This window comes from Cygnus olor, chromosome Z, assembly GCF_009769625.2.
Source record: "Cygnus olor isolate bCygOlo1 chromosome Z, bCygOlo1.pri.v2, whole genome shotgun sequence".
Classification (NCBI taxonomy): domain Eukaryota; kingdom Metazoa; phylum Chordata; class Aves; order Anseriformes; family Anatidae; genus Cygnus; species Cygnus olor.
This window is the reverse complement of record NC_049198.1, coordinates 14,667,828-14,693,399: the sequence shown is the minus strand read 5'-3', so window position 1 is coordinate 14,693,399 and position 25,572 is coordinate 14,667,828. Positions and strand designations below refer to the sequence as shown.

General features: G+C 39.6%; 1 protein-coding gene across 2 annotated transcripts; it reads right to left on the bottom strand.

Moving 5' to 3' along the window:
* Nucleotides 1-177: 177 nt before the first annotated feature.
* Nucleotides 178-25,215, bottom strand: C7 (complement C7). Of its 2 annotated transcripts, none has more exons than XM_040540081.1 (18): nucleotides 24,726-25,215; nucleotides 24,353-24,408; nucleotides 23,558-23,633; nucleotides 22,439-22,580; nucleotides 21,569-21,710; nucleotides 20,608-20,746; nucleotides 19,525-19,659; nucleotides 18,340-18,583; nucleotides 17,097-17,210; nucleotides 16,277-16,443; nucleotides 15,068-15,296; nucleotides 14,284-14,455; nucleotides 13,816-13,903; nucleotides 12,354-12,486; nucleotides 11,499-11,690; nucleotides 8,341-8,437; nucleotides 3,185-3,369; nucleotides 178-1,508 (listed from the first exon to the last, which is right to left on the bottom strand). In XM_040540081.1, the coding sequence occupies exons 1-18, from the start codon at nucleotides 24,729-24,731 to the stop codon at nucleotides 1,324-1,326; spliced, it is 2,502 nt and encodes an 833-aa protein (XP_040396015.1). In that variant the 5' UTR covers nucleotides 24,732-25,215; the 3' UTR covers nucleotides 178-1,323. The 2 variants fall into 2 exon arrangements, with proteins under 2 accessions (XP_040396015.1, XP_040396014.1); XM_040540080.1 differs by having other exon boundaries at nucleotides 178-1,511; nucleotides 24,726-25,208.
* Nucleotides 25,216-25,572: the final 357 nt, after the last annotated feature.

Genomic DNA, 25,572 nt, shown 5'->3' with positions numbered 1-25,572 from the left:
GTTGTGGAAGCCTTGTCCTCCACCAAAACCCTTGGAAGCAGAAGTCTCCACAGGAAAGCAGACCATTTTTGCTCTGGCTTAATTCTCATTACCACAGAAAGAAAGCTTTTATGATTCAGGGGAGGGTTTATGTGAGAAAGCTACAGGTACAAACATAAAAACTGAGAGAGTTATTTCATCTGGTAGGCATTTATTAATAGTAAGAAGTAAAATCTGTTAATTACAAAGCATAAAAGCTTCTTAGTAGTAGTACTGCACTGGCTTGATCATTTGCTATCCAGCCCTTAGTCATTATTTGCATGTGAGAATAATCAGGAGGGGATCATACTGCCGGGATGAGCACCTCAGCTTGAAAGGTACACCCTATGTGAACCAAGAAGTCGTTGCCTCATTATGCTAGACAGCGTGCTTAGGTGTATAAGGAAAGAGTGTAAAAGACTCCTCTTATTTAGGAACAATCTTAGGAGATTGTCAAAGGTTATCTCCAGGGGAGCTACATACAGAGTGTCTCCATTCTTGTGAGGATGTGTTTCCCTTTGAGAAAGTTGTGGAAAGCTCTGGTGGAAGACTTTCATGTGCAATGGTCTGTGAGCAAACGAGTTTGGGCACAAACGTAAATGTATGTGACATGCAATGCAGTTATCTGCGCTTAGAAATGTAGCTCACAGTGATAACTATGACAGTGTAAAATGGTGATTTTTCATGAAGTGTTTCTGTGTACAAGAAGCCGAAAGCATAGGAATTCTCATTACTTTAAGCTGACTTTACTGTTAATGCACATTGTTTTGACCTTTAAAAGCTTCAGGCTCAACGACAGTTTCAATGCTGTGCATGCTTTTTGCTCAGCTGAGTAAGGCACATTAGGAAGAAGTTACTTTATTAAAAGTGAGGAATCATACATCTTGTTTTGTAAAGGCTATTCTTTTTCTGAGAATCTAAATATAATCAGTACATGCATATGGTTGTGTGGCTTTCAGAAAAATGTATTTACAATGTTAGACACTGTAATCCATCACTACTTTGGCAACTGTAGTTCAGGAACATTTTTTAATTGTGACAGAAACACGAAGAAAACCTGACAGTGCTAAATCAGGGGCCTAAGCCAAAAGCCCTTGGGTCAGCAGTAGCAGTGAGTGCAGCTCTGCCTGGTGAAGAGCCTCAGGCCAGAGGCAACTGGAGCCAATGCACACGGTCTCTTTGGCTGCAGTAAACTTCACGGCAGAACTTACATTTGATAGAGCAAGGTTTGAAGTATGTCCTGCCCAAGAGCTGACACATTTTGACATATCCCACGGCAACACACAAAACGAACCACAACACATCTTATTTGCTCTGCACATTGCAAGGCCTTATGCTGACAAGGGTGATGGTCTCCCCGCGGCACCTGAGCCGCCCAGCCTCACACTCCGTCATGGTCCGATGGGCAGTGGAGCCGCTCACTTCAGCACAGATCTGGATGCCTCCCTCTTCACACGGTGCATCTTCATCGCAAACACAGCTGTTGGACTCTGCTGAGAAAAGAAAGAGAGGGAAAAGCACTCGGGATGGCATCCCACTCAACGGAAAACAGACCAAAACATTTCTAGCAAAACTGCAGAAGTAATAGAGATGTGTAGAGGGCGATTCTCCTAACGAGAACTAACATTAGCTAACATTCAGGTTCCGTGGAAAAAGTAGAAGCACAAACAAGTGGTGCTGGCTGTCCTAGGAACCCAGTGCACCTACTGGGGCTTCCTCTGCTCAGAAAGTCTGGTTGTGCTTGTGGGAAAAGCTTCACCAAGGTGCCTGAGATCCTGCTCTCAAAGGTATCTCTGATGTTTCTGCTTGAAATCTGCTAGCACCCGTTCACGTATCTACTGCTCCACATTCCAGGTGACATGTAAGATGAGAGGTCTGTCCTTGGGAAGTAACAAACCGGTCATGAACATACTTACCACTTCTATTTTTATTTACATATAGGTAATTCACTATGATCAAAGGATCTGCTCCTAGAAATAAATGTGTAGCTGTATTGGTGACAACAGCTAAACAACCAGATAAGAAGGTCTGAGATTTATCTTTCACAGTTATGTCTTTGTTTTGGTGTTGTATGTTTAACAACACCATGTATGTTCTGTTTGTCTCTGCTGAGGCTCCTGCCAATTTTGAAAATCTATTATTATTATCATCTATTATCTATTATTATTATTATTATCATTATTACTACTATTATTGTCCGTTCAATGTTGGTAGACAAAATAGACAAACTCCTATCAAGTGATCTTTTTTATTGTCAAAATATGACAATAACTGTGCCTTCTATCTGAGGCACTTCTGAAAACCTAATTTAGTCCTTTATCTTCCCATTTCTGCCAACCCTCCATTAAATGCAGTGTAATGGAGGACACTCAGGGAAATTAGATCAGGGAATTTGAGAACTTCCACTAAAGACAGATTGCAAAAGTCTGGGCCTGTTTTCTCTGAGGGAATATTCCTTCACCTTTGTTCACAATATGAGAAACTGGAGATATACGGTGAAGTACAAACAAAAGCAAGTGGCTTTTCTAGACAGTACAGAATGAGACTGTAGTCTTAAGCTGAAGAAAACAAGGAAACCTTGAAGAAAACAGTGAGACTGGTAGCCTTGAGCTAGCAGAAGCAAAGGGGATAAGGGATGAACACTAAAAAACAAAACAAGGAGGAAAACAGCTGAAGGAAGATTCCAGACTGACCTACGAAACCTCTGCTCATTAAGGGTTGATAACATATTAAAAAATACACCCATCGAAATGGAAATGCGGGATTTGGTGTTGTGTTGTCCTCCTCCTCCTTTCCCCCCTCCACCATGCTACAGAATTTAAAATGGGTGGAGTCGGTGAAAAAAGTATGGCAAGGGTTTCACCCCAAGCTTACTGAAGCACATCACATTGAGTAACCCACTCACAAGGGAGCAGAAATAAGCTTTTCCCAAAGATAGCTCATTCCATTACAGTCTCCTGCAGGGTTTTCCATGTCTTTCTGCCATATTTAGCCACCAAATACTGGGCTGATGGTTCAAACCAGCTCAGCAGTTTGTGTGCGCCTGGTGCTGCTGGGAGGGTTGGAAATGCCGTCCCAGCACAGAGCTACCGTAGTGTGTAACTGGGGATAAAGATTTCATTTTGTTTGTATAAACAATTTCACTTACAATCATGAAGAATCTTACCATCACATCTTTCCCATGAATGGCATGATCCACATGATTTCTCAGCAGCCTGAGGAGTTTTGCAGTTGTCTGAGCTAGTAAGAGAATATTTTCTGCCCGTGCACTCCAAGGCATACATCTTGCAAACAGTTAAAGGTATGTTTCTCTTGGTTCTTTGATCTGTGGCACAGATGTCCAGGGAAGGACTGAAAACAAAAAACACACACAAAAATACATTTAAATGTGTTTTATCTTGGTATGTCTTAGAAAGAGCTAAGAGGATGGAAAACATTCAGTGTCTGATTCTGTTTTCCCTATTCACTGAGGTAAATCCTAAGAGTGTAGAGATGAACTGGAGACTTAGATGCATGAATAATTCAGACTTTTTTCTTTTCCACAGGTTGCTGCTCCTCAGCAGATACAGCACCTGTCCGAGGACAGGAACATCACTGGGTATTTTGCCGTTAACCTCAGTGGCACTGAGGGAGAGACTTCTTATTTAAAGAGTTCAGATCTCGGTTATTCTCTGATATACATGCATACACACAAGTCCATACAAACAAAATATTTCATATACAAATAATGATATATACTCACAATATTAAATTATTTTATAATTATTTCTAAATTGAAAGAGATGAGAATATACTTAAAGACCTTTTCTCTACTGTCCTTTAAAACCTGAGTTTTTACCAAATAAAATGTTGTGATCCAACATCAGAGACCAGAGTTATTTCTGGAAAAATGAGTACATGTACACAGAAATTTTATGAGAAATCTGCTCTATTTATCTAGGGAGTTTACATGTTTGTTTCTTGAATGTCAGATGTTGTGCTAATACCACCAAAATTAGCTTGTAAAAGTGGTAATAACGATTCTTGGACAACCTTAGATAGTATTTGCTTCAGGGACAATTCCAGGAAATAGTTATTATTTGTGTTTCATGCTGTAAGCATAGGAGGGGGGAAAAAAGCCTTTTTTTTTTTTTTTTTTTTTTTTTTTTTTTTTTTGTAATCTCAAAACCCAAGCTTCTCCACTTGCTCTTAATTCACTCCACGACATCTGTGTGGGATGAACAAAGCCCTGCCTCCTCAGAGGTGGCCTTCCCATGCTGTCCTGGCTGCATGGCACAGCCAGAGGTAAGGCACTGCACAGGGTACCAGAGAGCAGAGATACTCCTAGGAGATGGAGAGCTTTAGATGCAGAACCAAAGACCCCTCTCTCATTCAGCACAGCTCCTCTGTCTGAGCTCGCAAACACTCCCACAGAAAAATTAAGTACCTAACAGGTTGGTTCTGAGGGTCAACCTCAGCAAAACAGGTGGTTTGGCGGGGATGAGAGGCTGATAATGAATGGGCAAATAGCCCTAACAAGCTCCACAAGGCTTCATGATGGGAAGGGTAACAGGTCATGTGCAAGTGGCTCATCAGACAGGGGAAGAGGTATTTGGGAGAGGGAAGCTCTGGTAGGAAAGTCCTCACTATAACTTTGTTCAGTTGATGGTCAAGCATTGAGGTATTTTTTCCTTTTTTCTTTTTTTTTTTCTTCTTCCTCATCTTTTTTTTCCCTTTCTTCTTCTTCTTTTCTTCTTTCTTTTTTCTTTCTTCTTTTTTTTTTTTTATTTAGAAAAATCCTTCTTAGAGAGGTGATTCTGAAATGTCTTGAAAAGGTTGGATTTATGGAAAGCTTAAATTATCTATAACGTCCTGCATCTTTAAGATATTTAAAATTTAGTACAGTTTATCAGCTGATCCTGAGAACTTCGACTTGCATTTACCTGCAACTGAATATGTCTTCAAATATTACTAATTGTATTATATTCCTTAAGAAGTTAGTGTCCTCACTTGCAGTGGGTCTCTTAACTGTGGTGCTTAGTCAAAATATGAGCTGCTGAATCCCTAATAAATTTTTATTGCCTGCATTTTCCTTACTGCTCTTCTGTTAACATAAGGAATAAGGTTAACTCTTATTCTGAGGCACAGCAAGAGGACAGACCAATGGATATGTAGCACCAAGCAGCTAATAAAGGAGCCCATACATCTGTCTCCATTACATCATTTGCTTGTCTAGTAGCACAGCCTATGAGATAGTGGTGCACTGATTTATGATGTGAAAGTTATCTTTGCAGACAGAGGTATAGGAAACTCTTGATTTTGAAATACCGGCTTAGATTTGGAAGAACATAGTGTGATTCAGGGGAAGCATCTAATCTGTAAAGTTGTTTATCACATCTAAAATTGCTCAGAGGCCTTCTTTATTTGCCTTACAATGATAAATCTCAATATCTGAGCCTTAAGGACAAAAGCTAGTTTACAAGGCAAGTTAATTTAGCTGAAGAGATAGGAGTGTGTTAATGTCTGCTTTGCACCACTTTAGTGACATCCAACAGAGGGGAGGGAGGCCAACTTAACCAGCTGGTTGAACCTCAGAAGGTCTATTTGCTGTGGAAGTAATGCAGGGAGTGTGTTTTCTATTTTGTCTAGCTCTAGCTGTCTTGAGACTGGTGTACATTTTTGCTATGGCTGGGTCACCTGGGGAAAAGTCAGTGGAAATCGACATGTTTAGATGCCTAAGAAAAAGGATAGAGAATCCGTACTCATAAGAGTATTTAATATTTTGCAATCCTTGTTGAGAAAGGATATTACAGGGGAACAATAGTAGCACAATAAAAGTTATTAGAGACAAGGAAGGGTCCTTGTGCAAAGGGAATCTGAAAAATTCAATACCTTTTACCTGGGAGAAGAGAAAGAGGAAAAAAAAAAAAACTTGAGTAAGAACAAGCATTTACTAAAGTACATATTATGGGAAATAAAATAACTGTAAGTCAGCAGATGATGTCTCTCCCTTTCACCTGCTATGAGAGGCAGGCAAATTTCAGTGAAACAAAAAAGTGAGAAATTGAACTGTTAAGTTATTTTAACTTCTAAAAATTGTATTCAAGACCATAATTTTTAATCCAACACAGGCTGAGAACCCCTAAGAGAGACCTGTGTGCTACACAAATAAATGTGCATAAAAAGATGGAGTATTGAAAAATTATTGAATCCCATGCTTCAGTGTGGAGCTGGTCTTTAGCCTCCGTGTCTTCATCCATACTAATACGCTAACTGTGCTCTGACCATTTCCTGGCCATAGGGCCAATTCATACAGAGTAGAACAGCTGGTGTCCATACCTTTAACTCACTGTCCACAAAAGGAGGAGACCACATTACATTGCATGTTAGGAATGGTCTCTGACCCTCGTAACTCCTGAGCTGTGCCTGGGAATTATCTGGGAGCTGGCCCTTGCCAAAGCACTGCCAGGAACTGCTTTAGTAATTCAGCAGCTCCATTGCTTGGGATTGTTCCCTGGCTATAACTGGGGAAGATAGATGTCATCACCATGTCATGAAGGATGACAGAGCCCTCAACAGCTTCTTGTGGGGTTCTTGTACCTAGAAGTCTCTGTTGCTGGTCTCTTGAAGACTGAAAGGATGTATGATGGATCTGAAGCCATGGTGCTTCTGCCTTCCTGTGTGAACTTCTCACCTCCTGAGCAGAGGCTGCTGCTGAGAGTCACCACCACAGCAGAGTAAAACGTGTGTTCTGAGGAAGGACCAAGATCTACTTACATGCCTTAGTCCTACAGCATTAATAGGCTGGTAGATTGGTCTGCTTTGACAGACAATGATTTATCCTTCTATTATTATATGTGTTATTTCAAGACAGTGAAAAGACAGCATCGGGTAACAAAAATGACTGCTATCTATCTTCCTGCCATTTTGAATGCAATTAAAAAAAATAGAAACAGGAGCCAGTAGAATAATTTTAACTGAAGCCTAAATGCATAACTGAATGTAATTAATTTAATTTCAAAGTAATTGTGACTCTACTCAAGGCCTTCCCCAGCATTGTGGACTCCCCTCAATTTCTATGCGACTAACTTCACTGCACCCATGAACCTGAAAGGGGGTTTTTGCGTCGCTTTAGTCAGTATTGAGACAAAAAGAGTAGGACCTGGTTCATTAAATACCTAAATATTTTAAATATAGAAATAGACTCTTGACAGATTTATTACAAACCTGGCACTTAAGCAAGACGATGGCCTCAAATTCTAGGGTAGTGCCCAGTGGATCTACAAAACCTGAACAAAGCTGACCAATATTAATTTTGAGATGTTCAAATTGTGAATTGTAGAATTAGAATCTAATTAGAATCTAGAATCAGCTTAGAATCTAAGCCCATTTTGGCTTAGAACCTGAGTAACCATGCAGGGCACCCTTGAACTATATGGCTGATGGAAAGTGCGTGTACTCCAATGAGAAGTTCTGTAACCTTGAAATCTGGAGAGGACTTCAAAATTTCTTCCACCTGCTACAGAGAATGCTATCCTGAATTTTCCAAACTGCTTAGCTCCTGCTGTGACATAAACTGGCCAGATGTCATGTCCAGAACTCAGTGGTGACTTCATAGGAAACTTTATCTGGTCTGTGAAAACCAGCCCAAATGTTGGAGTGCTGAGCTCTTTGGCACATCTGGCCATCAGCGCCAGGTGCTCTTAAGCCTCTTCATGTTACTCTTCTGTTTTGGTCCTGTTCCCTTAATACTTAGCGAAGAACTGCGAGAGTGACTCATTTCCATACCTTTGTCCTGCATTGTTTATTACTGAATATAGGCTTTGATCAAATAGGAAAAAATAAAGTCTGGTCTGCAAGTTATGAGGTCAGGAAAGGTAACATGACTGGTCTGTGCAAACTGCTGTGTAAATGGGAGATGAGATTATTGTGCCGTTCATAACACTCCAGTCTCTCAGCAGGGAAAAGAAATCTGTATTTCACCAGCTTACTGCTTTGATGGTTTATGTCCCAAGGGTCTCTGTTCTAAGTTTTCCTCCATCTTCTAAATCTTCAAAATATCATCTTATCCTTTTCCATATATTTCACAGATCAAGTGGAGCTGAAATTATCCTTTCACCTTCTGTCATCTAACCAAATTCCATCATCAGTAAAACCCAATGACAGCTCTGACAAGGCAGGTAAGTAATGAGCAGGACATTGACTGAGCTGTAAAGCAAACAAAGTATAATGCCAGCTTCTCATGAGTAAAGCTTTCCAATCTGTCATAGACTGAAACTTTAAGAAATTTAATTGGTCTTGAATAAAGTGAGAAAGCCATTGCCAAATTCAGCCTGAACTTACCCACACTCATAGGGCATTTTGCACACACATTGTGACTGCTGCACTTTCTCCCATGGCTGACATTTAGGCTCTGTCACTTCTGTTTTCACACTGGGTTCTGAAGTAGAAGAGCACAGACAATGCTATTAAGGAGCATTAAGGAATAACAAGGGCTGTTAAAGGTCTACTCTGAAATTATCCTATCAGTTGAGCATAAAAGACACTGGATTATACAGCTGTGACATAAAGTCACATCCTGCATGTTCATTAAAAGTATGTACTGCATAGAAGGAATTATAACTATTAAAAAGATATGATACGCTTTACAAACTTACTGAATGGTAAATTATCCATGGGTCAAGAGTCAGATAGAAGGAGACAGGCATAATGTTCAAGCTTTAACATTCATCTCATTTCTGTGCAGCTGTCTGTTTCTGCTAAACTTAACAGTGCTGCCAACAGCTTTATCATTAGGTTTCAGAGTTACTGGCTTTACTACTGTCACCAGAAAAGCTATGGCTCCAAAGCCCCATGTAGAAATAGTTAGCCTTAAAATTGTTATGCACTGTTGGTAATGAAAACAGCAAGTTCCACCATGTAGTTCTTAATTTGCAATAACTTAAAAAAGCAACAGCAATAATGATTGGGGGGAATGGGGGGGGGGGGGAGTGGAGGGGGGGGGGAAGGGAGGAGTACTGTACACATGTATGTTCTGTGACTGTTGAGTTTTATTCCAAACTTTAAGATGAAATAGGCCTTTGCTGCACATTCCTCTAGAGGCTTCTATAGCAAGTAATGGCATGACTCTGTTAAATCCGTACGGACATACTTTCAGAGAAAGGTTTATCCTGATTTGTGTTTTAGATTAGGTGACTCGGTGACTCTTGTTTTCTACTTTAACATTAAACTTTAATATCCCTGAACATTGTTGCTTTTATTTTTTTTAAATAAATCTCTTGTAAGGCTTAAGACTTACCAAGCAAAATAGACAAGCAGAAATTGCCAGAGAACTAAAAATAAAGCTGTAGTGCTTTGCAGTACAGATAGCAGACATAACCCTGTTTGCCTGCAGAGGGAAAATTTCCACCAGAAATTACTTCCTTGTCTCCAGATCTGGGGCTCTTTGTTGTATAGTTGACTGTTACCAACACTATTACTGACTAAATACTCCCACCCACCTTATTTCAGTATGGTCAAATGTATGTGTACCACCATGTCTGCATATACACAGATCATCTTAATTTTTGCCCTTTTTATCTCATATCCCTTGTTATTTTAAATGGTTAATTTAATTGTTATTCTAATTTAATTTAATCTAATTTTAGATTCTAATTTCCTTTTTTTTTTTTTAAATATTGTACAAAGGTAATGCTCCCCTAAGCAAGGCACACGGTTTTCTAAGGATGGAAACAATTGAAACTAATTGTTACTGAAATTTGAGTATGTGATATAACAAACAAACAAACAGGGTCACTAAGGCTAAGCCTAACGTGTTGGGAATTGTCAACAGTCGTACTTTAGCTCCAGTACTTTTGTACTTCAGCAACAGTGAGCTGTGTTATGTACAGGTGTATTATTCCTTCTGAAATCCTTACTCTTGGTGTGCATGTGGATGTGATACGGAAAAAGATGACTAGGACTGGGAATCAGCAACAGATGGGAATCAGCAGATGACTGAGACTGGGCTGCTGCAACTTTGTGGTCTAAGCCTGATTGTCACCTGCCTTTTGCCTCAGATCAGGCCACTTTGGGCTGCAATTGGCTGCTAAGGAGAGGACAGACATGAGACATAGGAGTTATGCCTAATCAGAACGGCCAGGGTTGGAAGGGACCTCTGAAGATCATCTCGTCCAACCCCCCTGCCAAGAAGGATCACCTGGAGCACACTGCGCAGGATGGCATCCAGGTGGGTTTTGAGTATCTCCAGAGAAGGAGACTCCACAAGCTCTCTGGGCAACCTGTTCCAGTGCTCTGTCACCCTCACAGTAAAGAAGTGCCCTCTCGTATTCAGCCGGAACATCCTGTGCTTCATTTTGTGCCTGTTGCCTCTCATCCTGTCATTGGGCACAACTGAAGAGAGACCGGCTCCATCCTCTCAACACCCTCCCCTCAGATATTTATACACATTAGTGAGGTCTCCCCTCAGTCTCCTCTTCTCCAGGCTAAACAGGCCCAGCTCTCTCAGCCTGTCCTCATACGACAGGTGCTCCAGTCCTCTCATCACCTTCGTAGCCCTCCTCTGGACTCACTCCAGTAGTTCTATGTCCCTCTTGTGCTGGGGAGCCCAGAACTGGACACAATACTCCAGGTGTGGCCTCACCAGGGCTGAGTAGAGGGGCAGGATCACCTCCCTTGACTAATCTACCTGGTAACAGCAGTGGCTGTTAGTTGCCTCCAAGCAAGGGTCTCAGCAGGGATGTGACAGCATCTGAAACCTGGGGAGAGGATGTAGCTGGCTTGAAGCAGCATGCTGCTTGGATGCTTCTGCATCACTGACCAGCATCACAGGACTGCAAAAGAGAAAGTCTTGTCTGCCCTCCACAGCTGGAAAAGATGAACTGAGACAAAGCTGCTTTATGCTATACTCTGTTTCCTTCTCTGCCATACTGACTGCCAGTGACTGTTGATAGCTTCAACATCTGTTATCATGAACCAGAAGAACCATTTCCTCCTTGCTTCCAGTTCCTGGTGATTTACTCCATATCAGCTGTGTGACTGTCAAGCAGGCAAAAGAAGCCATCAGGCCCCGTCCCTTCTCTGTCATGAGTTGCTGTGGTGCACTGAACAGCTTCCAGATAGAGAAATAGTATCTGTAAGGTGCAGTTCATGTGGTGGTGGCATTACACAACTTTGGTGGAAAGTGAAGTATATTTGGGTGGCAGAATAGACAACATTTATCCCAGGTAATGTGTTAAAATATTGTTGATGATAATGCTTGTTACAAGTATGAGTGGGAATTAAAAAGCCGTAAGGAAACCTCAGAAAAAATGTCTTAAGACATCTTGTTTGAGGAGCCCACAGAAAGCATGCACTCATGTTTTCTGTACATCCTGTGGGCAATAAAAATGCAATTTCTCTATCACTATATCAGCTATAGTGCTGTGTCACTTCTGTATTACCAGTAGTCTGTCCAGGAAAGTAAAATCCTGAGCTGCATTTGGAGGATCGCAATGGCTTACCTGTTTTTACACACTGAATAGTTTTCATGTCAGGAGACCACTTGAGACTGGGCTCACACAGAATGGAGCGTGCTCCTTCTAAGCGCATGCCTTGTATACAGGACAGAGTTATTTTCTCACCAATCTCATATGAAGGTTTCCATGGGTCTCCTTGCAAGCCATCCTCCAGGACAGGTAGGAGACAAGAAGTTTCTAAGGAATGAAGAATTTGAGACAGTCACAGTGAACCAGTGGGTTGCAGAAAGTGGTCACATCTTATTTTCCCCTTAATTTCTTAACAAATTGAACAGTAAGATTAGCTGATGTTCCTGTAGAAATATATTGATCATGTTAACTCAGGTTATCAACTCATCATGCCAAGGATGGAGTGGTAATATCTCCTTCTACTGCCTCATACAGATGATACAGAGATTCTCTGTTCTTAGGATCCATGCTCCTACTAATGGTTCATACAAGTGAGTAACAACCTAGTAGGGATAGGCTACAAGGTTATTTGAGAACTTTGTGGTTGCCCAGTACTGCCCACTGGACATTTTACTCGGTTTGCTTTACAAATAGACAATACCAATTGTTCTTGGGTATAGCCACAGGATTGAATTAAGCAACAAAGGCTGTTCCCACAGAAAGTAAACCCTGGACTGGAATTTAGTCTCCTTGTTCCACTTCCTGTCTTTTCACTTCCTTAAGACTTGACTGTATGGACGTTTCTATTTCAATCTAACAAAATGTGGCTTCAAAATAAAAGTCAACATAGACCCAGTTCTGCCTAAGGATCTGGGAAATACAGGTGAAAGCAGACATTCTGAGACATTTCACTGGAGTTAAGTTGTATTTCAAAATGGGAATCCAACATACCCTGGCAATATCTTTCTCCAAATTGCCACTCTAAATTACTGCCACACTTAGCAACAGGATCACCGACAAGAGAATATCCATGTCTGCAAGCGTAAACAATGCTTTTCCCAACAGGGTATGAGTTTTCAGCATTCTGGAAGAAAAGAAATAGATTAAATATTAAATATATAATCTAAGAATCACCAGCAGTGTTGAACTCCCTTTGATACTGGGATGCTGAGGACAGTGAGAAGGATTAATGTCACTTCACAGAGTACTGCTGAGAGTGTCTGGAATACTGTGGGCAGTGCTGGTTATTGATAGTCAGAAAATGTGATCAAAATGGAGGTGTTACCAAAAGATTAGCAGAATATAGAATACTCTGGTTACCTTAACTTAGCAAAGGTAGGGCTAAGGTCAAGCATACCTGTGCCAGAGGTCTGGCAGTGATGGAATGGTGCTCTCTTGACAGTCCATAAGTTGACTGCAAATATAGCTGTTATCAAGCACTAAGGGAGGAACATAAGCCCTTGAACAGCCATGCAAGAGGGATCAGTAGAGAGTATATGGCTTTGCTAATTCTTAGGATGGCATGTTATCTGCTCCCTAAAGGTTAATATGATATGGTCACTCAGAAGAACTGAACTTAAAGACTCAAGTCTTTTGTCATTTTATATGACCTTCTGTTCTAAGGAGAAATCTTATGAAAAATTGAGACTACACCTAAAAGCGCAGGGTTTTATCTTTAGTTTTTGAACCAAAAATATTCATATGGGAGGCAACTATCAATTACAGAAAAAAATACTAGCAAAAGAGAGAACACAAAATTTAGGACCTTGCCTCAGTTTGCAGTTGTGCAGTGACAACTGATGGATTTGTAACTAATCCTTCTATCTATTTATTGAGGAGAAATAGAGAAGACATAATTTATACCCTGAAGAATTTTGTTTCCCTTAGTAAGTAGGCCCAACTTAGTCAGCCCAAATACCCTGCCAGATCATAGTTTCAACAAAGAATAAGAAAATTCAATGGTGATTCGCAGGATACAAACTAAAGATTGCTAAAATCTGTTTATAATTTTGCTAGGGATTTGCTGGATGACCTTGGACAGTTTATTCTCTGTGCTGCTTTTTCTCCAGTTTTGTGGACTTTAATATGTAATTTATGTAGCACTTTTTTTTTTAAATGTGTATAGGACAAGTAGATTTTTTTTTTCTATAGCCAAAAAGAAAAGGAATCCAGAAAAAGATCCAGATCCAGAAAAACAAAGATTTTGTTCTGACTTTTTGATTTTCTTTTATTCTTAATACAAAGTCTTGTAAAAGTCAGCCAGGGAACAATGCTGAAAAGGCTGCTATACAGTAGCTCTGATATAAAGCTTAACAAGATAAATACAGGTCTACAAGCAAATCTCTATATTAACTGCAGTTGAGACACTGCTGATAGGAATAGGACAAAAAATAGAGTAAGAGAAATAGCTTACTTGAATAAATCCATTTTCCAAGAGAGGAGGAGGTGAACAGAATTCTGTTGGAGTTATGGATGTGTCAAAACAGTGTGGTTCAATAAAGCTATAAAGAAAACAAAAATACAATTAAGTTTAATTTAGTCTATCTTCCTCCCAAAATACTACACTTCCCAAAGAAGCCCATTTTCAAGACTATTATATGTCCCATTTACATCACGATTATATTTAAATCAGGCACTGCCAAGCTAGCTGAGAGAGTACTAAACAGAAAGGTGCCAAGTTTACTGTTTTTTTACCCCATTTTATAGTCTTACTTTGTATCAGAATCAGAGCTTCTAAATTTCATTTTGTTTCAACTTAAACGTGAAAGCTCAACAAGTGCCCTTGAATTCAAATCCCTGAATTCTACAGCTTATGTGCTCCTTTGGATTACTTTAAAAATTCTTCCTGTATTCATTATCCAACTGTTCCTTTTCTGCCTACCGCAAATGCTGCAACTCTTCATCTTCACAGGGTCTGCTTTCATGGTGCTCTCCTATGCAGGCCTTCCCTCCACCACTTGGGGAGGGGTTGTTGCAAGTTCGACTCCTTGATTTCCTTTCCCCTGAACAAGAGCTCCAGGAAGACCAGCAGCTCCAGTGTCCATCAACAACACCTACGTTACATTTGAGGATATTTGAATATTTCACATTAACCACTCTGTAGGATTGTTGTCCTTAAAAAACAAAACAAAACAAACAAACAAAAAAAACCTGCCATCTACTTTTCAAAGCTAACGATGAGCTAAAATGTGACCGTAGAATCTGGAGAGGTCCAGATTGCAACTAATTTCTCCCAAATTCACCTTTTACTTAAGAATAATTCCATGGAGTCTATATGACTTACCCATCTAAGAAATCACAGAAATAGCTACCAGCTACAACTAAGTAAAAATCAGAGAACAAAAATTTCTAAAGTAATCAATACCCAGTCATTTAGTGTGTATATATTTACATATATATTTATTGAAGGTTGCCTTATGAGTTGTTAATATTGTCCACTGTATTTAACAATAATAACACAAAGGGTTCTTTGTGAAGTACTGCTTGGATGTAATAAACAGGACTCAGACTCAACAAGAAGACCATCCCCGTGCTGTGTGTTGGGCAGCAGCCACTGCCCAACATCAGCCACTTGTTCAGTTTTTGCAGCTGGGCAAACAGACTCCAGAAGCAGAAGAGCACACACATGCCACTTCTGAACTCACACAAGGTTAATGAGTGCTGACCTGGCTGATCTTGCACAAGAGTTCCCTTCTCACAAGCTGCTCCAAAGGTGTAAGGTTTGCAGTAACACACACACTGAGTTCCATCCACAGCCGCCTCACCCCCATTCTGGCATGGCCGACACTTGCAGGGATCATTTTCAGCCATATATTCTTCAATGGCTTGTTTTAGGTAATGCTTTTTGACTGAGGAGCAAGGCACTTCCTTTACCAGCTCGTATAATGGTGTTAGCTACATACAGTAGAGAAACATTTATATTAAGTAGTTATACTGGGGATATAAGTGTTCATAAATGTGCTTTTCATGTGAGATAATTTGTGATGTATGTTCCTGCACATGGGGCTTGAAAGATGCTCTAATTTCCTAACTAACTGGCTAAATTCTTATGTTAATATTTAATATTAGTTTTTTTTCTGGAAAGTTGGATTTGCTTAACAGCATCTCTTAAAGCTAATGCTTTGACATGTTTAAAAATTTGAGATATGAGACTACAGTTGAGATAAATGTGTGTCTTAACACAGACCACCAATGCACAATAACACTTATCCTCACTGAAGCTATTTTCAGTATAAAAAGCTAAAGATTGTAATTTCATTGACCAGTGATTAAAGGCAGCAATAACCAAAAACGTTTTTGCATTTCTATTGCATGTTTTATGATATTCTGTGTTTCTGCATTTCATTGAAAACTATTTGACAATTCTTTTGGTTTTATAACATTCTTCAGTTTTTGGGCAAAAGGGACTTAAACAAGGTAGCAGTGAATATGATCATGCTCAACTTTGAAATGTCTGGCTCACGGAATACCCAGTATGCCAAACTTCTGCATGCAGAGAAAAGGGAGAGAGATAAAAAGCATAGAGAGAAGTTGGCAAGCTGAGTGGAAGCCACACAGACCTGCCAATATATATTTCAGAAAAGGGGCTTTCTCCAACGTTAGGGTAACCCTCTATTCTTAAGCAGAACTCCACTAAAGTCACTTAAGGTTTGTAAAATTGTAGGTATTGACTTGCCAAGGGCTAGATTTATGATTCAGCTGATCACTTTATATTAGCTTCATGAATTTTTGTCCTGTGAATTTTTCTTTATAAAGTGACCTGAATACAAAACGATTGCAGACTACAGCCTGTCTAATCACCAGCTATAGCTTAATCATTTCTCCCCTTGAGCTAATCCCATCTGCTCATCTCTGCTCCAGCAAAATATCCTTACCTTTTGTTTAATTACTTTGGGATAGTCTGTCACTGATCTGGCCCAAAAGGAATATTTCTTACTGTTCCCAGCAGGATTATCCAGTTCTAGATAACTAAGGCCAGCAACAGCACTTTGGCTTCCTCCTTCTACATAGGGGTCTCCTTTAATCTTATTGCTGCCGCTTCCTGGAGATTGGGATGAGAAACACAGAAAATACCAGCATTGCTAATTCACAAATGGAAATAGAAACAATACACACAAAATATGTATTAACGAGTAGTGAAAGGACACATCATTGCAGATGAAACATCTGTGCCTTGATCAAGTGCTCCTACATGGATAATATATCCAAGGGGTGCCTGTTTTTCCATGTGTCCAGAAAGTAATCACTATTGGGAAAGCATTAGCTACATTTGATGGGAGCTGGGGAGCCTTTCAATCTTGGCACTTGGTGTCTGGGTTCAACTTGTTAAAATCAGAAATAGATAGAATGATAGTACCAGAGAATGGTTTGGGTTGGAAGAAACCTTAAAGATCATTGAGTTCCAACCCCCTGCCATGTGCAGAGACACCTCCCACCAGCCCAGGTTGCCCAAAGCCCCATCCAGCCTGGCCTTGAACACTTCCAGGGATGGGGCATCCACAGCTTCTTTGGGTGACTTGGTCTACGGCCTCACCACCCTCACAGTAAAAAATTTATTCCTAATATTTAATCTAAATCTACCCTAAGATACAGTTCAACAAAGTTATCAATACCTGCTCCTCATTTTGACATCTGTTTTGAAGGACATGAAAGCTCTAGACATGACAATTATATAAGTCACTATGGAGCATTTACCTGAAGAAATCCGTAGCATTTCATCCAGCTTGGAGCACTCTATTTTCTTCTTCTTCACAATGAATACATTCCAACCTGATGAGGTGCACTGGTACATGTCAGTTGTGCTCAGAGCTGCAGATCATAGAATCATAGAATCATTAAGGGTGGAAAGACCTTCAAGATCATCTGGTCCAACTGTCCCCCTACCACCAACATCACCCACTAAACCATGTCCCTAAGCACCAAGTCCAACCTTTTCTTAAACACCCCCAGGGACGGTGACTCCACCACCTCCCTGGGCAACCCATTCCAATGCCTAACTGCTCTTTCTGAGAAGAAATGTCTCCTCATTTCCAACCTGAACCTCCCCTGGCACAATTTCAGGCCATTCCCTCTAGTCCTATCACTAGTTACCTGTGAGAAGAGGCTGACCCCCAGCTCCCCACAGCTTCCTGTCAGGTAGTTGTAGAGAGCAATAAGGTCTCCCCTGAGCCTCCTCTTCCCCAGACTAAACAACCCCAGTTCCCTCAGCCACTCCTCACAGGACTTGTGTTCCAGGCCCTTCACCAGCTTCATAGCCCTCCTCTGGACATATTAATCCATCTATTTAATAATCCATCCATTAATCCAGATAGATAATCCATCCATTAACAATATTGCACATGTAAAGTATGTTGGGTTCATTTCTGAGTTTCTTGTTGACTACAGATGTGGTTTAGAAAGAAAAAAGTTAGAAGGCAGCTAAAAACAGGTCCTGTGAGAAGGTCCATGTGTTGCTAAAGCCTATATGCACGGAAGCTGACAGATGGAAGGTATACTTGGAAAAAGTTTATTGCTTCTTTCATTCTTTTTCTCAGCAATCCCTAATCCTACAGCACTGCTCCCCACTGAGTACAATCATACGTGTCACTCTGGTGTTTGCTCTGTTTGTAATTTATTCTACTTTATGCAGTTTTACCCAATCTCTACCTCTAAGTAACTTTTAGGCTTTAACATTACTTGAAATTCAGATTGGCACTAGCCTTGTGAGGTCCTGAACCAACTAGCAAATCTTTACTACCCAGAGCACTGCAGGTCACAGATGCAGATCTGTAACTAAACATTGTAGTTTGACCACTTTTAGCAATCTTTTTTTTGCCTGTGAGGAGAATGTAGTGACAAGTAGAAATTTCTTACTAGAGTTTAGATATTATCTGGAAGAACACGCAAAGAAATTTTTATTCTTGTTTGTTCAGCTTGTTTCTGATAACAAATACTCTACCTTCTGCTTTCATTTTGTCAGTATCCATATAAAATATAAGTTTGTAATGTCCTCCTAGAGATCCAGACTGCAAGAAATGAGTCCCAAAATACTCAATAAATCTTCGGTAGGCATTGTAATCGTAGACAACTGGAAGGTTGGCAAGTTCCTTCCAGAATGGCTCCGCAAGAGTGAGAAAGTCTGGGCGGTTGTTAATAAACTGAGCAACTTCCACACTGTTCTCAATAACCATCAGCTGCCTACTCTGGGGGAAGGAAAAGAAATCAGTCATGCTCCATTTCACTAACGGGATGGTTTCTAGCAGCCAGATGATGTGCACGTGATATTGGCTGCTAACCAAAACTACTCAGCTTGACAGAGTTGTTGAAAGCAAATTGGAGGCTCCAGAGAAGTGTTCTTTGCACCCCTATTTTGTCTAGAGGAGCCCTTCTCATAAGGGCCTGTAGCCATCCTGAGGATGCTGCTGAATTATAAAATCCTATATGCCTACACTCAGACTCTCACAGTTGCTTTTGAATTTTGTTACACTAAGTCTCAAAATACTTCATTGCTAGTGCAGTAAAGCAAGCTTGTTCTCTGTCAGCTTGGATACCATAAAATTTATATGTTTGTTGCTTGAGTTTATTTCCTGTAGGATAGAGGTTATACTTCTTAATGCAGAGTCAGTTGGAAATTATTTATCTAATGCTTCTTTTTAAGTAAGTCAAAGGCATAAATGCTGTGATTCCTGGCTGCCTAAGACACTAGATTTCTCTCTTATGGTATTACAAAATAACTTAGTTTTAATCACAGAATTAGTTATTTTTGTCACTCCAAGATACTGACAAAGGTAGCAGAAAAAAAAGTGCAGTAAACTGTTACAAGAAAGTGGAAAAAAGTCAATTAATTATGACAAGAAGACAATGTTTTTCTTTCTCAAATAGGGAGGTAAACAACTAGTAAATAAATAAATCACTACTAAGAAGGTAAAATGGAGAAATAAAAAACAGCAGCCAACTCATCTTAATTGGTAACCAAACCAGTGATTTCTTTGTAAAGGTTATATGGGATTTTTCTTCTGTCATGCACTTTGTGCCAAAAATATCTGGATAGAATAAATATGTGCATCTCACTAGAAAAGTGCCTGAGAAAAGTGACGAAAACTTTTATGCGAAATACTAAGCTATTGTGAAAACTTATACATACCTTTTGCCCGTGCTTCTTATTTTCACTGTGTTTATGATAGTGTCCACTGTTTGATGTTTCATGCCTCACTACGTGCTTCATATAAGACCAACTACTGTTGAAAAATTCATAACTGAAATCATTCTGAATTTTAACCTAGAAGATTAAAGATAGAATTCTGTATAAAGGGCTTCATGAAAAAGCTTCATGTTAAAAATGATAACTTACAGAATAGAGTGAATCCTTCCTGATTAAAAAAAAAAAAAAAAAAAAAAAAAAAAAGATGTGTTTTTCGGGTTGAATCCGTTTGTTTCAGATTTCACAGAAAGTTGGAACTATTGGAAAGGACATTACATATATATATGCATATATATATATATATATATATATAAAACATACTTATGCTACAAAATAAAGTACTTTAAGGATTGCTTGGCATGCTTTTGATAAGGGGGAGACAAAGCAAATCTCTGAGACAATGACTTGATGGAGATCAATGGAAGATCTCCATGAAGCATTTCAAAGCCAGGTGCCCATCACATTTCTTAGGTTGATTCAGACCAATACTTATTCTAAGGAGTTGGCTTTACATTCAGTCTAATCATGAAAGAATTAGAAATCACATCCAAGAAATTACTTTTTTTTTCTTTCCATTTTAGCAAGATATAAATCAGTCTCTTTCAAAATAATAAGCTTACGTAAAAACCTTCACAATGATTATACATTCTAATTTATTTATTTTAGCTTTTAATATACCAGATTCTCTCAACATGAGCTGACACAACTTTCACAGAGCATCTGGTGACATATGGCCCTAAACACTATGGTGGCAATGACATTTTTTGCTATTGGCAGTGGTGTTTGTTTGATACAACTCCAGCCAGCTGACAGCTGTATACAGTGCCACAGGATCCTTCTCTTTGCCTTTAATTTTGTGAGAGATGAAGAGCAGCCACAGTTATGAGAGTCTCTACAGAGAGGGAATAGGCATCATTCAGCTTTGTTTAGGGAAGCCTACCTGCCAAAACACCCTACAAGCTTTGCATCATTCTCTGACTTATAATCATTACTTTAGATACAAACGTGTGCTTAATGGAAACATACCTGGAAAGTATATGCAAGAACGCTTTCACTCAGCCTGTAGTATTCTCTCCTGTCATTGCTGAAGACCTTTCTGCATTGTCCTCCAAAGTTTTTTGTATGAATGACTCTTCCCCTAGTCTCTCCAGTAATGGCATTAAAGCTATGAGAGGAAAACAATGAAAGATCATTAAAACAGAGAGGTAGCAAATCATTGTACAGGAGGTAGAAATTACCAAGCCATTGTAACTGAATGCTGTATCTGCAGGTAAGATTGAAAGCTTGTTTATCTACAAAAAGGGAATATCAACGGGATGACCCCTTTTATCTGAAGAACTGCAATGTGCATAACATGTTAGAATATGGAAAACAAAATGTTCTTGGTTTGTCAACACAAACAAACACATGTCAGAATCTGTTAACATTAAGACATTCACACCTAACACAAGTGATTTTATTACATTTTTCCAGCAATTAATGCAAAACTGAAAAAGACAGGACATGCATTCCAAAATCTTTTTGTATTGTATCTGAATTATATCACATTCCAAGTGACATAAATATGATAAAGAAACTTGAGACAATTATTTTGCTAGGCTGCAGGTGGGATGAATGAGTAGAAATCCATATGGATCCACAGTATCAAATGCAAGAGCAATAAGCAGAAAGAATGGGTATTGTTGGCTCATTTTATTCCATGCTGATGGTTATGTGCTCTTGGTTTATGCTTCGTTTCACATCTTAGAAGATGTGTGTTTAAATAGTGCGATAGGAAGCTTTATTCTGTGCTTCAAATCAAAGGGCAGGTACATCCAAACCACACTGAGCCACTGGTATGTTGGAATTAGCTGTACTGCACACTTTTACATATTGGATGCTTTACCATAGGCCCAGGAAGTCTATCTGTACAGGCAGAGCTTGTAAATACAACCAAAACTTAAATGCATTTGGCACCAGTACTGCTGAGCTCTGCACAGAACATTACCCTGTTCCTGTAAGCTCTGCATTTGGAGGTGTTTTATCAATATCACATATAGTCGTCTTCTCTTCACATCGATCTTCATCAGTGCCATCTTCTTCACAATCCTGATCTCCATTGCACACAAGAGATCTGCTAATGCACTGACCTAAATGAAAACAAAAATGCATGGGGAAAGGAGAAATGTTTGTTCATTTAAAATAAATCACCTAAAACCAAAGCAAAAATCCCAGTTATCTATGATGCTAGCTTGTCTACTCACACAGAGAACAGTCTGTGCCCAGAAGGGCTTGTGAAACAGCAGTAAATATAGACATAAAGAAATAGTGCATAATTAGCCTTGAGGGATCACATGTGATTAACTTTGATTATCTCTCTTATAGCACCAAAACATCGTATTCTTCTGTGATATATGTCTACCTACTGAGGTAATTTTTTTTTTCTTGGTGTATGTGTGTGTGTGTGCAAGTGACCTAAGTTGTTTGGATTCTAGCACTGTTTTTGAGTCCCTCGGTTTTCAGGACCCAGGTAGTTTCCAGGATGTTTGGATATAATCTAGAACAGCTTTGAACAGTCTTATCTAAGGTTGCATCCTTAATTACCTGCTAATAATAACAATAACAGTAACAGTAACAATAACAATAACAATAACAATAACAATATTGATAATAATAAAGAGTACTCTGGGGCATAGTAGTAAATTAAAAATTAAAAACATGCACATCTATGGCCGAAAAAAAGGAAAATTATTGCTGAATCAAATTTATATGTAGGTCAAGGGTTTTCAAATGGTATTGCCCATTTATAAATGTAAAAGACAACAAGGTTATCTTCTTAAATTTAAGGACCAGAAAATCGTGAAAAAGATCTTAGTACCTGAAAAGCACCTGAACCGATCACCACAGCCATCCCCTGTTGGGCATCCCCTTGTGGGGGTGCAGGGTCTTATTTCAAAAGCGTCGCCAGAGCAGGGGTTTCCCCCATACTGCCCATAAACTGCTACTGTCCGTCTTCGAATCTGAATGCAAATCAAAGGAGATCTTAGAAAATCTAAATGCGAAGAAGAAATAATTTAATAGTGTCAAGACAATGCTGCTGCTCTACTGCTGAAAGGTAATGAGGCATTCACTATTTTTTTCTAAGAATAACCACAGTTTGTACTACTACAATATAGTAACTAACTCACAGGTTAGTGGTCCAAACTCACAACCGTAAGGTCTTGATACATAAACTTGGCTGGTTTGTTCAACAATCTAATACATAACTGAAACAAAGAGGAAGCTGCTGACAAATTTCAGTTTTATTTTACATTTTTAATAGGACCAGTCATCCCTCATATAAATTTTCTTAAGTTCTTCAAAGTGATAATATCATTATGGAAGATGATAAAACATAATATCAACTGGGCTACTTTTTGCTTCTAAAAAGAATAAATACAGTATCATGGCACATTTTTAATTTTGACCAATCCCTCCCTAATTGATGCAACATCAAAGTAAATGAGAAAGAAAATCAAAGTTAAAAGTGTCTTGCACATCAGTAGAGTTGCACTGTAAAAATCATCAACTTGTTTTTCATTGAGGACAATATTTTGTAACAAAGTTTTCTTGCTCTGAAATATGACTCCTCTGATGAAAAATGAGTGGAAGTGGTACAAACCAACATCAGCTGAGGAAAGTCTCAGTTTACTGGACAGTTCAGCTGAGCTTTTTGGAGCTATCACCAAAATAAAAACAGTGCAAGTTATTTTACAACATGAATATCATAGCTCTGAAAGAGAACATAGAGGGGACAGACTGGAGGATTTTCCTTCTCTAGGGCCCAGAAACTTTTTTGTTCTTCTGGAAAGAGGCACCTCAGGTGCTTTTGTTTGACAGTTGATTTGGGTTTAAAGACATGGCAGTTTCTTAATGTCTTGGGGGTGGGGGACGGGGAAGAGAAGGGGTGAGCATATGCTTGCAAAATCATGCATACATAAAGTGCGGCCATCTATACCTGTTTGTGAGTACAGCCATCACACTCGGACCAAGGGCCAAAAGAATTCCAGCGGCAATGGACTGGATAGGAAGGGCTGCTCCAGTAGGTTGTTTTTCGTTTTTGTTTTTGTTTTTCAGTATAAAAGCAAAACAGGGAGATTGTCAGTGATTTCCATTCATAAGCATTAGTGCAAAACTTTCCAAAACAGCAAAGCAGACCTTCAACATAAATTACAGGCATCAGGCTCCCTCTAAAAACCACTGGGATTTGCTTTTAATGAAGAACAAAATTGCTTCCCACCTGGACTTTCTGGTCAGTGAACAACAGAAAAGACTAGGCATGTTCACCTGGCCTGACAGTCAGTAGGGACTCTGTGAGTCCATATGGACACCTTCAGAGATGAGCTCCACATTGCAAAGCAGAGAGGGGCCAGACCACATCTGGAGATGGCCAGGCAGTGGTCAGGGGCTGTGTATGCCATGGGGTGCAGATGAATTTCCCAGGCAGCTCTCAAAAAGTTGGGGTGCAACCTGCCCCTGGAATGAGGGTTGGCTTGGGGCAACCTGCACTGTGTTTTGCAGGCTCATGCCACTGCTGTGCATGTTATTCTTCCACCTGACAGGGGCAAGGGACAACGTAATTTTGCACTCTTGCCATCACTGATGGCATGGGCAATGCTGACACCAAACAGTGTCTTCTCTCCCAGGAAATACATCTGAAAATCCCTTTAAGCCCTGTCCCATGACATGCACCAGAACCGTCTGTTAAATTATCCATGCCTAGTGTTCAGTAATTTTCTAAAGAAATATTCACCTGGAAAAAATAGGAAAGAAGCCTGTAACTTCCAGCAACACAAAAATCCCCAGCACCTGAAAAAAAGAGGAGCAAAAGCAAACTAAATTTACTGTTTTTTTGTTTGTTTGTTGTTTTTTTCTGCTCTTTATAGCTCATGCAGCTATTCAAACTTTCTGTAATCTTTACACTACTCAGGTTAAAGGAAAAAAAGGAGATTGATGCACTGACTTTCCTCATCTGTGTTGTGCAAGGTATTGTTTTTCAGTTTTCTTCTTTCTTGCAATTTTGCCCAATTACATTTTCAGCCAAGTATTTCTCCATATAAATTAATATTTCATTGCATTTGCCATATTCACTTCATCAGTACAAATTAAGTAAGCAATTGTCTTACCTTCATGTTAGATGAAATACTCAGACATCCAGCAATTACCAGGGAAAATGCACTTCCACTCAATTCAGCAGCTGAAGGAGTCAGTCAGTCTGCCTGCTACTGTATATCTCTTCTCACTCTGCCTTGCAGAAAAGCAGAACAGCTTTTCTTTTCTCCAAAAGGATGAACACTGCTGAGGAATTTTTATCTTGACCCAGCTAGTCCTCTCCAGGGACACAGCCAACTTTTGGAGCTGCTCAGTGTTTTTAAAACATATAAATCAAGGCTTGGCTAGGCTGAATGGGCCTGGCACAAAGTTGTGAGGAGCAGTTACTGGAAGAACATCTTTTCCTTGTCTTCTCTGTCACTCCTTCTTTCCTCTGAACAAGACTTTTCAGAGATCCCAGGCCAATCCTAGTGTCACATACTCTGGACCACAGCTGTGTCCTTATCTTTGATAGGCAGAGCTGCTCTATATTTAAGCTGATGTTTCCAGGGGTTAATTGTGACCACAAATCTTCTGTCTCAATTTGTGCAGTTGGGTTGATTTTTTTGCATCAATTCTCACACTGAAAATCAACTTACGGATCTGAATGCAAGTTTTAGCCTATTTTTAGTATGGTTCTGCTGTGAAAAGGATCCTGAGACCACACACAGACACTGGTTTCAATTCTACATCAACAGCTGGCTTTTTTGGGAGATGCTCTTACAAAGGTAACAGCAGTTCACTTTCTCTTTCCCCACCCTGCCATTCCTTCTTATTTTTTTCTTTTGACTGTTTTTCACTTTCCAGAGCTGATCCATTCCAGTAAGAGCAAGAAAACACTACAGCTGGGGAAATTTCCATGAATGTATCCTGTCAAAGCCT

Coding starts and splice junctions, on each gene's coding strand:
- C7 (XM_040540080.1), bottom strand. Junction 20,747..21,568: donor GCAGAGCTTACAGGAACAGG/GTAATGTTCTGT, acceptor TTCCTCTCATAG/CTTTAATGCCATTACTGGAG. Junction 16,444..17,096: donor AATGCTACGGATTTCTTCAG/GTAAATGCTCCA, acceptor CCCAATCTCCAG/GAAGCGGCAGCAATAAGATT.